The sequence below is a fragment of the Gopherus evgoodei genome, chromosome 1 (genome assembly GCF_007399415.2).
Source record: "Gopherus evgoodei ecotype Sinaloan lineage chromosome 1, rGopEvg1_v1.p, whole genome shotgun sequence".
NCBI classification, from domain to species: domain Eukaryota; kingdom Metazoa; phylum Chordata; order Testudines; family Testudinidae; genus Gopherus; species Gopherus evgoodei.
Window position 1 is genome coordinate 113,823,579 of NC_044322.1, and position 15,768 is coordinate 113,839,346.

Here is a 15,768-nt window from a genome sequence, read left to right on the forward strand (position 1 = left end):
CCATGTGTTTATCACAGTCAGAAAATACCGAGGTAACTCACAAAGATTACTGGATGCTTGAGCTAGAACAACAAGCAGGAAAAGCCATGTCTCCCCAGTGCTCTGCATCCTCTGGTGGCTTCCCATTGGATTCCAGAGCCAATTCAAGGTCTTAGTGAAAGTTTTTAGGCTTTCAGTGAGATAGGATCCAGCTGCATCGGATCACCTGTTCAGTCATTATCCACCAGAAGAGCAGTGTTCATCAGGAATGTTGAAGCTGCCAGTTCCCAGCATTAGATTTTTGGAAGCTGGAGACAAAGAATTCTGGGAATGATATCAGGGCATTGCTCAAAGCTCACCGTTCAGCAAAATCTTTCCTAGAATAATGAAAACGTTTTAATAAAATAAAATAAAATAAAAAACAGCTGCTTAACCTAGAATATGAAGAGGAAAAGTCCACTTGTCAATCCAGAATCTGTCTTTAGGAATGCTGAAAAAACGTCCTTTCTGAAAAGCCCTTTGCACTGTAAGAAAGACAACACTGAGACATTTTCCATAACAGGCTAAACTTTTGTGGAAAACTTCAGCCAAAACTGTTAGGCTATTTGTGAGAACCAGGCTAGCAGAAAATACTTTACATTAAAAAAGTTCCATCTTGTAAACTCCTCTCCCCCACCCCCACAAAATCCCCACACAAAAAAACAAAAGCCCCAAAAAACCCAAATCAGAAATGCACTCAGAAACAAATGAGCCTTAAAAAAAAAACCCACACCACCATCTTTATCTCAAAAAAGGAGATGTGCCAGACTCCATTAAATTAACTAGGGACATTGGTTTTGCTGTTGCTATTCCATGGAGGGCATTCTGGACAGCAGTATAAAATGCTAAGATAGATAATTGGACAAACTGACTGTGAGCCTTAATTGCCTTATTTGGCATCTAGCTACAATTGCATTAGGTGCATTTGAAGGCTCGTCAGAATCGATATTTCACATTTAAGAGCATATTGAATATATATCTATACAGAGCACATGTAATGTCGTTTAAACTGTAAGAGAGCATACTACAGCAACTGTGTGTTGTCAGAGGTAGATGTAAATGATAGGATAATATACAAATAATGTAATTCAATTTGGCAGAAATTTGATGGGATATGTTAGTGTTCAGATTGGATATCTAGTGGCAAATATCAACTCAAGTGGCAAATATCTGTTTGGAACTGAAGCTGACAGACACAAATGAGAGGGACTGTATAATAGCCATGTAATCTAAATTGCATGGTACTGCTTGTTTGTTTGCAAATCTAAAAAATTAGCATATTTAGGGATGAATATTCCTAGCAAATATAATTCAGATTGAATAGAGGGTCTAGAGAAATGAAAGTGATCATAAAATATTACAGTAACTTATTTTAAAGATGATATCTAGGAAATGATTTATTAAATGCCCATACTATCTTAGCACAATCTCATTATTATCATGAAAACATCATAAGAACATAAGAACAGCCGTACTGGGTCAGACCAAAAGTCCATTTAACCCAGTATCCATCTACCAACAGTGGCCAATGCCAGGTGCCCCAGAAGGAGTGAACCTAACAGGCAATGATCAAGTGATCTTTCTCCTGTCATCCATCTCCATCTTCTAATGAACAGAGACTAGGGACACCATGCTTTACCCATCCTGGCTAATAGCCATTTATTGCCTTAACCACCATGAATTTATCCAGTTCCAAGAGAGAGCTAACATTGACATCCGTACTATTGCAGAGCATAAGAACATAAGATTAAGAAATCAAATTAAGAAAGATCCTGTTGTTTATAGTAGCCTAAAATCACGTATGACTTTCCACAGGTAGAGAGACCTATTTCCTTTTAATCTAAGTCAGCTCTTATAACTTGAACCAAAATAAGCATGCATAAAATCAGTTTATTAGAATGACTTTTTTTCTAAATCAAGATTTGCAGCCCTACAATTAAAACAGATGCATAGCCCTTGTCACTTAGAATCTGTCCCTTTAGGAGAATATATATCATTCATATCACATTGTTTAGTATGTTAACTCATCGAAGTCCTATTGAAGTCCTTGGGATTACTTCTGGAGCAAAATACTGCTTAAGAATGGTTATAAGAATCTGTACCCAACTAAACAAAGGAATGTCACTCTCCTGCTTAACACATATGTTCTGGATATTCTCCTATTGCGGGTGATTCACCAAGTTTCCAGCTATTTATTGTATACTGAGAAAGGGGCATCCAACTGAAAATAGTCCGGGAATGCAGAGAGAGAAATTCCAGTTGACCACGTTGTACAGAAGGATAGATCTACCCACATATTGTTAAGGTCGCTAAGTGGCCCTTTTGCCAGCTGAGCTCTCCGTGCTTGAAAACCTTCCTAGCACAATAGTCAAGATAGCAAATCTTTAGTGATGTTACTAGTGAGATAACAACTTGCTCTGTATTGTCCATATTTCATACGTTGCAAAGGGTGCATACTCTGAGCCCGGACCTGGGTAAAAGTACATCCATGGTATGGAGCCCTCAGGAGCTCTGCAGCCTTCCTTGTACCACCGCCTAGTATTAAGGTTACCCAACACTTCCCATAATACAGTTCTGTTTTCAGATGTTGATAACTTTGCTAAATTTAAACGATCTGGGCTGAAATTTTCCATGACAGGCTACATTGTTTTGGAAACCTTAAGCGAAAACTGTTCAGCTATTTCTGACAACAAGACTAGTAGAAAATACTTTCCTTTTTTCACATTTAACAAAAATTCTGGTGACCTTTCCTTTGGAAATGCTCTAGCACTCCCATGTTGTGGAGCGGGGATTTGAAATTTGGCAGAGGAGTGGCCTTTGTGTCAGGGCTTTACTGTCCTCGTGAAAATCTGCCCAAACTTGGCCAGGTTATAAGCCTATGGAAAAAAATCACAGTTTGCCCATGCTCAGCAGAGACTTTCTAGAACTTAACAGTTAATATCACCAAGATTCTGTCCTCACTGAGCATGTTCACCCCTCTCACAGCTCCCAGTGCTGACCAAACTGTGCATGCCACATCCCAGGGGTACTGGGCTGAAGTCAGATTTTAACTGTAAATGGCTACTTTTAGCTTCTCTGGGCAGGGTGCAGCTGAGTACTGGAATGGAGAGGAGGAAGCTTGCATCTCTTGGGCTCTCAGTGACCCCCTTTTCCCCCCGCTGGCACCCAGGCAGTGTAGAGCAGTGGTTCTAAAAGCTGGTCCGCCGTTTGTGTAGGGAAAGCCCCTGGCGGGCCGGGATGGTTTGTTTACCTGCCATGTCCACAGGTTCAGCCGATCGCGGCTCCCACTGGTCGCAGTTTGCTGCTCCAGGCCAGTGGGAGCTGCTGCTAAGTGGCAGCCAGCACATCCCTTGGCCCGCGCCAGTTCCTGTAATGGAACCCAAGATTCCTGTATTGTCAGCAAATTTCTGTGAAATCACTGGCAAGTAGCCCATCCTGCTCTAGTGCTGGTCCACATAGATGACAATAACCTACTATTGCTATCATTTATTCTGTGAACTCAAATGGCAGAGGTCTGTGTGATGGATCTGAAGGTTCCAGCTCTGCTGATGAGCATGTGGGTGTGGCTATGATGCTACATGGTGAAATTTCTGATTTTCTTCCATTGGTTTTTTTTTAAATAAAAATTAGGAAATTACACACCATTGAGTACCATTGAGATAGATGGTACTCACTAAGTGAACAGCTATCCAATATTTTGTTTTATCATGATAATATAACAATACATGATTTCAGCACCACTCCAGTAGTGTCTTTTAATTTTCAGCCATGAAATGAGACATATTACTGGGATGAAAGTTGCATTCATTGGATACTGCACATTATAAGAACCGCAAAAGATGAAGCTATTCTGAGTGAAAAGTGAGACACTAAAGAGAGAGCAAAAGAGAGAGAGAACATAGAGCGTGACACCTACAACAACATGCAAGCAGACAGAGGTGCCAGTTTGGGCTTGAGACGGCACAACACTATGACAAAGGTGCATCACTAGAGAGAAAAAAAACAGCAGGAATGAAAAAGAGTGAGAGGGAAGAAGAGGAATGAGTAAATGGAAAGATAACAAAAGAGGAATAAGCAAATGGAAGTACAGACAAAGTAAGCACACTTCGTTTAGAAAAATGGTGTGTTTCATTTACAGCACAATTGTATCCTCGCCAGTAGCAGAAAGGGCACTGAACAGATGAGGGGTAGGGAGCTTCCTTATGGTGTTTATGAGGGAGGCAGGCGATCTTTGGAATGAATACCACTGCTTTTTTAACTCATTGAAGCACTGTGTGTATATATATATATGCCTTTCTGTGGTCTCACCCTTGTGTGCTAAAGATTGTTGTTGGTACAGCTTCCAGTTTAGAACATGGAAAGGATGGGCCTTTGGCTGGCAGTGTATCATTGTATGGAGGCAAATCATTTTCTTCAGCAGCTGCCTAGTGTAAGGGATTCTTGTGTCAGCTGGTGTGCTCCAGCCACCATGTGCCTGAGGGATCTGCACCAGCAGCCTTGGCCATTGGATCTGTGACATTTAATTGGCTAATGCCGTAATGGTGTCTTCCCTTTAATACTGTGGCTCGCTGTCACTCATCTTCTGTGCACACACTCCGTTTTGTTGCTATGAATAGGAATTCTGCCTTTCCCAGCAAGATGGCATCGGGTGTTGAATCACCCTGGCTACATCTGGAGTATGTAGAAGAGGAGTATACCTCTCTTGCTTCTAGAACCTTTCATGACCCTTCACGCATGTATAGTCACACTTCCATATGACATGGTACATGGGAATTATAGCAAATCCACAGAATGGGTTCATATGGCTGTGAATACAGAGTCATACACAGTTGCATATCTGCCTGATTTGCATTCCGGTGGTAGTAGTAAAATGTCAGTGCTTATGGTGACCTATGTGCTAAAGAACACCTGCTTCACCTATTAAACAGTATCATGGCTTCTAGTTAGTAGGACTTTATCCTGAGTAGGTGTAAGAAGGGAAATGAAGTAGGATAGAGCAAAATTCAAAGACAGATGGGTTTTAAGAAAATATAAACAGTAACTAAATATGTATTTTATTATTGAAAAAGAAATTCTTGTTTCAGGATTTACAGTTCACCGTAACAGTTCAAAACAACAGGTAGGCATTAAGGATTCTTGATAACACTATATTCAACATCCTTTGCATGTGTAACTCAGGATGACAACACAAGCAAGCAAATCATAACACTGGTACATTATCAGATTGTTTTCATTCAGGACACAGATCTAAAACCATTTCAAATGGCATGTTGACAAGAAGAATGCTGCTGATCTCTACCTAGGCTTAAAAAGAATGTTTGCATAATTTGAAAACAGTGATAATGTTAAACATATTAGTTGTTTTAAAACCATTTGCCTGTGTCATTGTTACCTTGATTTAGCTAGTAATCTGGTAACTAGTTGCTAAAAAACAAAATTGGACTGGTGTAATGGTTACCCTTTTCAGATATATTATCATGCAGGTAGAAAACGCTCAAATATTTAAGAAGCTTCAGCTTCCTAGTATGCACAGAGAAGAGAGTAAACTCATTTCAAATAGCATTCCAGGCATTATCTATCACTTCTCATCTTTTCATTCTGTGTGGTGGGTTTCTTTAATACTCCAGCATGTCATTTGACCTTGAATAAAACACTTAACAGCACATGGTAGTATTGGTTAGCATTTTCATTTCTATGAATTTACAGAATACATTATAGTTATTGATAAACGGTGCAACTTTTTGTGTTCACAGTAACATTGATTTCTAATCAAACTACACGTTGCAAAAATCTACATCAAACACGGGTATATTACTGCTTATGTCTAGACACCAACACCATTTAAATTCTTTAATTAGTGTTGATTTTCTGTAAATTCAAGTAGTGTTCTCTTGTGGTTAATATTTGTCATCTTTGATTGACCAAACAGACGTGAAATAACCTTCTCTTGAAAATGAACACAGCACTTTTCTTCATTTAAAAAGTCTATTAAACCCACAGAACTGTGGGTAACATACTGCCTTCAATTCATGCGCATATCTGTGGCATCATATGGCCCCCTATTAAAAACATGAACCAATACTCCTGCATCCAGCATTCCTGAACACCAATAAAAAGTAAATTTCATACATACATGTGTTTTGTAGTATTTCTAGGGATACACCTCAAAGATAGCGCAGCTACAGCATTTACCATTGCTTCTATTCTTGCTTTTGTTTGTTAAATTTGATGGAGTCAGTAACATCCACCTGAGAATCTGTCACTTTTAATTTAATTTGTTAAAGAATGACAAATGCACAGTGTACATATGCAGACTAATGTGCAGAAAACTGTATTTTCATTATGCCCAATGTTCATAAAACCTTCATGTACTTTATTAAACAAAATAGTTTAATTCAAAATAGTTACGTTGTTAAACTTAGTTCTGTGGCTGCTACTGTGATGCGTGGGAAAGAAGTGGCATATACTGAGTGTGTGATAATCAGATTACATGTATGTGGTTATCATATTACATATATGTGATTTTGTTCACACTCTCTCACACATAAGCTTGTTAAGATCTCTTTAATGCTGACTTCTTAAAGAAGTGAACACCTATGGGCCTCATTTTTCAGAGTAACTGAACATCCACAGCTCTTAACAGAAGTTGTGAGTGCCCAGCCCTTCTGAAAATCAAATTCTATATCGGTTTTTCTTCATTGTAAATAATTAAACAGTTTTGCTAAATCAGAAGCTGAGCTGAAGTCTTGGTTAATATTTGAATTAGATTCCTTACGTCAGATGCTTTTATATGTCATCTGTTATACTCAGGCATATTAAATTATATTTTATATATTTAAAAACTACGAAAAATGTTTTTAAAATTAATTTGCTAACCACAAAGCACAATTGTACCATGCAAAAGATGCATGTTGGACATTGAAAACCTCTTGAATTATTAAAATTACCAAAATCAAATGAACACATTTTCTCCTTTTGATTAGAATCATGCAAATAATGTAACACTTTTCATTTAATTCTGTTTAAATATTTTCAGCAGCACAGATTGCAAAATCCCAAGAGTTTAGTTGTGCCATTTAGACTCAATTTAAGCCAAATCTAATCTTCTAAAGTTATATTGCTATTAAAAGGAAGGTAAACTAATATATTCTATTGAGCATTTTGAAATATTTAATTTTTTATTCATGTCTAAAACTGTAATATTATAATAAAGAAACAGCTGGTCAGCAAGCTTGATAACCTGATAATTTCATTTTAATAATATATATTCTGAAAACTCTTTTCAAATGAATATTTTTAGTGCTAATCATATTTTCCCCCACAGTAACTTATCTACAGAATACACATAAGTCACACTCCTGAACTGTAGTCTATACAGCACTTTTCTAGATTTTTCTGTATGTGGGCAAAACTGTTTTTTAAATTTCCTATTTTACAGCTGTTGTAATCTAAATATGGTTTTTAGACCATAAATAAAGAGGTAGGGCATTAGCAAAGACTAGGTTTGGCTTATAGGGAAATCTTTTCAGTTCCCTTTTTGCATGTATGGTAATACTGGAGCCTCACCAGTTATTCTTGCCACATTTAAGGTCAGGTAAAATTGTTCTTTGTATTTTCCACACACTCTTTTTTTTCCTTATTAAAAATAGATGTTATGTTTAAGCTCTGAGAGCTCAAAAATAGTTTATTATAGACATCAGACCTGGAAAAGGCTTATAAATCGTTTTTTTCTGTCCACTTGTTGATTCTGGGTGGATCCCCATGGTATATTCTTGAGCAATCTGTCTAGCCTAATTTTTAAATGAATCACCTGGTAGAGCTTCCCCAATTTCCTTAGAACTAGTACATAGAGGAGTAGGCCTCATTGTTAAGTTATTGCTCATCTGAAATACAGGGTTCATTTCTGGGTACCTCAGTGCCAAGCTACTGACAGTTTCAAGGGGGCTTGAGAAGACAGCTCAACATGCTCAAAGGATGAAGTAATTGAATTGCGAGGAAAAATTAAAATAAATGTAGCTTGGCACAACAACAACTAAATAGCTGGGGCCAGATGACATAAACTTCCCATTTGAAGGTCATCAACACTAAGGAAAATGGAAATGAATAGAATGGTGCAAAAGGATATAAGAGAAGTAAGGAAATTAAGAAAGGGAGGCTTGACTGTGAGATTTACTAGGCTGTGGAATGCTCTCCCAGATAAATGTTAGTAGCCCTATTGCTAGGAACTTCTAAAGAGCAGAAAGTACAGACCATTAGAAAATGCACTGTAGGGAAAAAATCTTGATATTGGCAGGGGGCTGGTCTAAATGTCCTAGTTCTTTGAATTTCTAATTTCTATTATTTGTTTTAGATTCCTACTATTTTCCTTCTATTTAATGCTTTTCTAAACTTAGTCCTAGGTTATCTATAAAACGGGTTTGTTCTTCGAATGGGAAACTGTTTTAAATATAAAATTAAAAAATATAAAGGCGCTAAAAGCTTTTAAATAAACCTAGGATGTCTAGTCATGCTTATGCAGAATGAAGAGGTTAACTTTCCTGTTTGTGCCCTTTTTTACAGCTGTGTGAGGAAAGAATGGAGTGTCATCTCTAATTTAGAATTGTATTTGTTTTATAGTTTTTACTGCTAGCTTTAAAAAATGTTTTACTGGATTATTAGGATTTCTTGGCAGGGTTTATGCTGTCAGTTTCGTTAATGGAATCAGAAATTAAAGATGGAAAAGAGCTATTCAGTCATATAGTATATTTCCCTTGCCACTATGTACTCTCCAGTGACTTAATCTTCTCCCTAAATAAGGTTGGTGAGATGCATTGAACCGTAAAGTACTCTGTACAGACACTACCCAATTAAAAGAACATCACTGATTACTTTATTGTAGTTTTTATTGTTCTTTGTTTGCAGCACATTTTTAAAGACTCTGTTTAAATGTTAAAAGCTTTGCATGTATGTTCACCAGAATGACAGTATTGTTCTCTTCTAGTCTTTAAATCAACTGCAATTGGAGCCAGAAGGACACTGGAAAAGTGGTGGAATTCTTTCTAAAATGTCTTAATAGTGGAATAAGCATTGAGGAAATGCTTTAAATATCTACTCACGATTCCAAAAGGTATCTTGACCCACCCCGTATTTGAGTGCATGCAATTTTGCAAGCAGTCATTTACACAACTGATTTTTCGTGCCCTACCATTTGTGTGCCCAAATGAGATATTTATCACATGCAGAACAGACACATGCTTGATGTATGCAAGAAATGGTGTTTGCATGTGTAAATTTGATTATTTGCTTGCACAAGTGATAGCGTTCATATATAGATCACAGTTTGCAAATCTGGCCGATAAAGGATAATGGCAATAACTGTGTGAGCAGTAAGTAGCATAGGTTTACATCAATCAATCAATCAATGCAAACTTGATGCACTGACTCCAGTTTGGAACAGAATTAAATTAGTAGATGTGAATTCAGTAAAATATTTCATCACTGCTCCTGTAAATCTTACAAAATTGATGCTCTGTTAGATGAGGGAAAAGGTACCTGGAACATAAACAGTAGGAAGAGCGGAAGAAGGGCAAAGTGTGCCTCCCACTCCTTCATCCAAGCCAGGGGTGGGGGAGGAGGGAGCTTTTAACCATAGGCACTTCCCACACCTCCCTTATTCCTTGGTTGGTGCAGGGAGCACTTTCCCTCTTTTTTCCCCCAATCTACTTTAGGCCCTGTAGTAAATGTCTGGCTGCTGGTCCTGGAGAGTTCAACCCCCGGAACAGACAGACAGCATGTCCTGCCAGACTGTAAGAGTTGCAATAAGCATTGGAAGAAAGACATTGTCTGATACCTGGGTCATCAACCACTTAAAAAAATTGAACTGTGTCTGGAAATAAATAGGTATTAGCCAGGCAAGGTGCAGAATACCAGTGAGTAGCCACATGCAAATGTGGGATTGTTGTAAATGCTAAGGATGGAGATTAATGTTTCAGGCTAAAGGGATTTAACTAGGAGAAGCTGAATGAAATTAAGAAAGGGAAAATAGGGTGACTATCAGGAAAATCTTTGAGTTTTTTACGCTTCGTCCTAAGGGAAGGGGCGGAATCTTCATCATTCGCTTTTATAAGTACAGGAGACCAAAATACTAGTAGGGAAAAATCTACTGGCAAAAGGATAAACTAGATGACACATATGTCCTTAATATAGATTGACTCTTGGAGACATTGCTCATCAGATTATAAAGATTTAAACCTTCACTGCTTTTCAGTTCTCTGTTAAATAATTAACTTATATCTGGAAGGTCACCTGTATTGTTTTAAAACTGCCATATCAAACCGTTTCTTCTGTGACTTTCAATCTTAGTTGCTACTAATGAATAGGAACAGAAGCCTATTTTTGTTCTTCTCATATTTTTTTTTCCTATTCCACAAATAGCAATTTCCTTTAGGAATGTTAAAGTAAACTGAGTAGTGTGGCAATAGAACAGCGTACACTGGTTAAGGTGTGTGATTAGTCATCAGAGAGAATTCTCCTTTAACATCTGTGGTATGTCTTCTGAAGCGGGCTCCAAGCTTGACTCTGGGCTCAGCAGACAGGGCACTTTCTCATCCGTTTCAGGAAGTTCTTGATTATTACATGTGACTCCACTGTCCACTTTCTGATTCAGCTGGATTACAGTTACCTTAGACTGACATATGGATTCTCCATCAGCAGCCGAAGGACGGTAGCAGTGGAAAAGTAGAAGAAAGCATTTGTAAAACTGAAAAACAAAATCAAATCAGGGATTCTTTTTTAAACATAGCTGCTAGACAAATTGAAAATTCAGTTCATCTCTAGTTACAGGCTGGAGTTATGGATTCATTCTGAATGATTAGGCTCGTAATTTTTGTCACTTTGTGATTCATCATTTCTCACTCCAAATTTCTCACTCACATTCTTTGTTGCTTGTAGGTGAAACAATAAATTTCACATATGTTTGGGCATCTTTCCTTTTGGATTAATTTTGTTACTCTTTAGGGTCATAAATTCCATCTAATGTAAAAGAAAAACTTTAGTATATTCGAAAACATGTTCTAATCACTGCATCAAATGATAAAAGAAGAGTTAATTACAAATACATTGTTTTAAAGTGACTTAGAAAAGAAAAGAATGGAAGCCAGCACCGTGATTATCTGATGAGGCAGGGCAGGATGAAAAGAATCTGCTTTTGAATTAATAAGTATTGGAAATCTGAGTTTTAATGCTGCAAACTACATTTTAAACAATTGTTTTGCTTAATTTTAGTAGTAAATTAACTTTTTTAATGTGATTGATTTTTAAATCATGGGATTTAGCTCTCAACCCCTTTGTGGCTCTCTAATTCCAAAAATTTCTAACGGGAAAGCCTATTATCTAACTTCTAATTAGCAACACCAAAAGTTGGACAGTATCATTTCTAACATAGCCCTGCTATGAGAGACAACATTCTCATTCAATAAACCGGGATATTCCCATGCATGGACATGGGATAGAGACGACAATGCCTGGCACAGTGGAGGTAACAGTTTCCTAGTTTTAAACAGGAAGTGAATCTCTGTGCTGATACTGGTGGATGTCTTAGAAATCTTGGACACAGCTGATTATACAAACGAGACTGAGCCAGAGAAAATGGGTCCGCATTATGCTGGACAAATCCCAGAGTGTCACAGTGGGCAGCTGCTTGTCCTCATCTATGCCCCCATCGCATAGAATCCCATCCTCCTAAGCATTTATATAGAATTCTTTGGAGAGATCTGCGAGGATACAAACTCTAGTGCTACCAATACACGGATGACACCCTGCTATATGGCTTTGTCCACCTATGCGATTTCTGTGTCTCCAAAATGTCTCAGTGCTTTGAAAGAAGCCAGCGGATGGATGAAGAGCAACTGGCTCAAACCCACTCTAAGAAAGACACCACTTATGAAACTGGAAGTAAGAAATGCTTTTAGGAACATGTTATACTCTAACCTCACCACTGAATAATAGCATCAAGACCAGAAGTTGTCAAAATGGTGGAAAGAATCTGGGTGAATGCTGGACAATGCAGCTTTTCCCATACCAATGACTTCCTAAAACTAAACTGAAGTCAATGGGACTAGTCACGTCTTTAAAGTTAAGCATGTGCTTAAATGTTTACAGGCTCAGGGCACAGATAAACATCTGAAACCAAGGAGAAGAGAAGGGAGAAGACTCTAAGTTTCTATGCCTTTACATAATTTTGTTCACAGTTTAGATATGAAGATGATGGGTATCCAAGAAATACCTTGGGGGGTGGTGGTGGTGGTTATATAATTTACACACTATCTAGTGTGCTAGATGCATCAGACAGATATAAAGATACAGTCTGTATTGCTAAAGAACTATATAAGTAGACAACATACAAATAAGGGAATGCATTAAAGGGGTAATGATGAAAAATGATGTGATTTAAATAGTAAGGTTTAGCACATGCCTAGGTTAGTTCCATGATTTTGTCATGGAATTTTTGGAGGGGCAATCCCTTTGGTGAATTGAGCAGGGTGGAGATGGTAGTCCAGGGTTTAAAAGGGCTTTTATGGGTTTCATAAGCCTGCTGTCCTATCCTATCAACATTGCAAGAGATCATGGTCTTTATATAACAGAGTAAAGAGGCAACTGTTCTATTACATTTGAATATTTTAAAACTAAGTACAATAAAGCATTCTGAAGTGCAGTGGTGAAAGACAGCAGATCACAGGATTGCAGAAGAATTCTAAGGAGGTGAAATAGCTATATTTTTGTCTTTAAATTTCATTTCAGGGATCCTCATCATGATGTCCATGTGTAACGAAGTGCACGTGTATGAATACATCCCTTCAGTCCGACAAACTGACCTTTGTCACTACCATGAACTATACTATGATGCCGCTTGTACCTTAGGGGCTTACCATCCACTACTGTATGAGAAACTGCTGGTGCAGAGGATGAACAAAGGTTTGCAGGATGATCTGTATCGGAAGGGGAAAGTAATCTTGCCAGGGTTCAGGTCTGTAAAGTGCCCGGGACAGAATCACTTCCCACACTTGTAAAAGTGAATAGTTCAGAAACAATGTGCAATAAGGTACTACTGTCGTACTATAAACAACAAAGGAATACTTGAAAATGTATCTTAGACCAACCTAGTCTTGAGTCTATAAACTGTAATTAAGTAGCAGGCATGAGATTTTCTTCCTTCCTAAGCCTGAGTATGTATAACTGCTTTGCAAATAGTTAAAGAAAAAAAGCTTTGCTTGTGAAAGGTGCAAAGGCACTGTTAAGTAGAAATACAATGTATTATTGTGGGCATGACCTGTCAGAAAACATCAGAGGTACAGGTGCCACATGTACTAGATGCCACACTTAAAAAAAAAAAAAAAAAACAACTTAACACAGAGCTGTCTGCTGAGAGATGGATGATTTCTCATCATATCACAGGATTTTCACATTCCTTCACCCCCAAAATAAAATAATCATGGTTTTGAACTGGGTATGCTATGAGTATAATGAGCCTGATTCTCATTTATACAAAGGTCCCTTTACTCCATTCTGACAAGGTAAACAGGCTTTAAAGTGAATGTAAATGACCAATGTAAAGGGACCTTCCTAAATGAGAATCAGGCGCAATAGCTAGTCATTGTATTAAGGTAGTTTCTGCAGCCAGAAATTAACAAGTGATATTTACTCACTTTTAAATGGATATTACTGTACACACAGCCAGGTTATTTAAATAAAGATAGTATGACTGCACATATCTGTCATGGTCCATGCAGATGCTGCATTCAGGCAAAGGGTGAAGAGAAGAGAATCTTCTTTCTTCAGAAAGCACTCATTCTGCCCTCATTCAGCTTGAGTAGAAGACCAGCAAGAGGGCATAAGTGAGACTGAATGGTGCATGGGCTTTCTGCCTGGGGGCAGTTTTCCCCTTTTGCACATATGTAGATATACACTCCCGGGGAATGGAGACAATGTGCTCTGCTTGCACACATACATTTGAAAGCAAGTTGTAAAAAACAGATTTCTTACAGGGACATTATTCAAAAAGTGTAGGCCTGCCTTTTCCAAGGAGATAAGCATTTTGGCTGGGGAGATTTCAGAAATTAGTTGGTTGCCTATTTTGTTGTAAGCCAAGTTAAATTCATTTATTATTACTTTTTTAAAAAGCACGGCATTTTTTTTTTGTTTTTGTGAGGAAAAACAGGATGTCAGTATTTTTTTAATTCAAAATTATGAAGTCTGTATCCTGGAGACATTGTAAAGCCTTCAAAAATCTTACTATGGCTTACACACTGAGACAATCTCATAATTTCATTGTAAAAACACAGCATGGATATTCTCTAAACCACTTCTAAAATCCACTGGGATGTTAATGCATTTAAAATATGTTTTCTCTGACAAGAGTTCAGTTTCAGGCTGGAGGTAGGTTAATGTTCTTGTTTGCTTTTTAAAATTTGGTTTTGCAGTGAGCAAAATTCAGCAGGAGCAATTACATACAAGAAATCATACATATCCTATCCATATCCATTCAGCAAAAAGGTGATTGGCTGGTAGAAACACTGTTATTAAAACAGTGGAGGGGAAAAGCATATTTCGCTATTGGCTACTGAGAGATAGCTGGCTATGGAGAAAACCATGTTAATGTATTTTCTGTCATCTTTCTTTTTAAAAATCAGTGATTTTCAATCTTTCTTTTTTGGATCCCCTAAAAAATTTCAACTGGAGGCGTGGACCCCTTTGGAAATCTTAGACATAGTCTGTGGACCCCCAGGGGTCCATCCACCACAGATTGAAAACCACTGATATAAATATAAATCAGAAGAATGTTGTAATTCTCCCATCCAACCTTTCCTGCTGTTTTTCCCCCCATAAGAGCAGAATTAGTTTACTGCACACTGCACACACTTGGCCGTCTTTTTGCAAGTTGTCATTATCTTGGGCTTTGCAGTCCTTCTAAAATTCTTCCTACCTGCCAGCAAGTGTGTTCATGTGAGCCAGATAGCCTTGTGTTGATTGGATAGGTATGTTCTTAATGCATTTTTTCATACTGCCAAATGGACAGCTTTCATTAATTTCAGCCTTAGTATCTGGATGCATTACATACTGATTTTGGAAAACATTTTATAATAGTATTTTATGTCTGGTTTTGTTCTTAACAGTATCCAGTCTTAGTAGTGCTATATAACCTACAAAGGAAAAAAATACTTTTCCCATATATTTGTTTCACTTCATTCACCTTTGTGAAACACATTCAATAGGATTTTTTCTGCATGGGCAGAGTGGCACTTTCTAATACAGTGATCTTAGTATCAGATCAGGGTTTCCCATGTGCCAAGTTCAAATTGGATTAGCTTCCACACCTTTCAATAAATGTAGTTGATCATATTTCCAATATAAATGAGTAAGTCACCGTGCCATATGCAGAAGTATCTCAGACTCCACAAAATAGCATGCCAGTTTCCCACTCATTTGCCCATGCGAAACTCAAACTCTTGTTTCCATCGGGAATAAAAAAAAAGCTAACCAGCAATACTCTCTGTTGTCCACAACAATAGGATTGCGTTGTATTACACTCTAGATAGTCTCTCATCATGGTGCAGCTTGTACGCAGCCCTATGGACTCTAAAGATTCCCGTAAAGAGAAGTATGAGGCAGCATTCTTAGCACTTCTGTTTAAATGAAGTGCTGCCTTTTTAAAATTCTCACACAGAACTGGGTATACATTCATGAAATGTATTTTATACTTTAATCTTACATGCA

The 15,768-nt window shown here is 37.7% G+C and overlaps 2 protein-coding genes across 7 annotated transcripts in view; one reads left to right on the forward strand and one right to left on the reverse strand.

Moving 5' to 3' along the window:
• Window positions 1–14,709, forward strand: part of ST6GAL2 (ST6 beta-galactoside alpha-2,6-sialyltransferase 2) — a 276,373-nt gene extending 261,664 nt beyond the window's left edge. For 3 of the 6 annotated variants that reach the window (XM_030569534.1, XM_030569543.1, XM_030569553.1), the window contains one exon: window positions 12,796–14,709. In XM_030569534.1, the coding sequence (XP_030425394.1) occupies window positions 12,796–13,064 (269 nt within the window). In that variant the 3' untranslated portion in view covers window positions 13,065–14,709. Of the gene's footprint in view, window positions 1–3,784; window positions 4,247–8,577; window positions 8,910–8,998; window positions 9,393–12,795 lie in introns of those variants that run through there. The other 3 variants (XM_030569562.1, XM_030569578.1, XM_030569568.1) reach the window with 3 other exon arrangements.
• Window positions 10,422–15,768, reverse strand: part of LOC115654799 (vertebrate ancient opsin-like) — a 111,529-nt gene continuing 106,182 nt past the window's right edge. Inside the window, exon 4 of the mRNA XM_030569592.1 lies at window positions 10,422–10,756. Within this exon, the coding sequence (XP_030425452.1) occupies window positions 10,514–10,756 (243 nt within the window). The 3' untranslated portion in view covers window positions 10,422–10,513. The remainder of the gene's footprint in view (window positions 10,757–15,768) is intronic.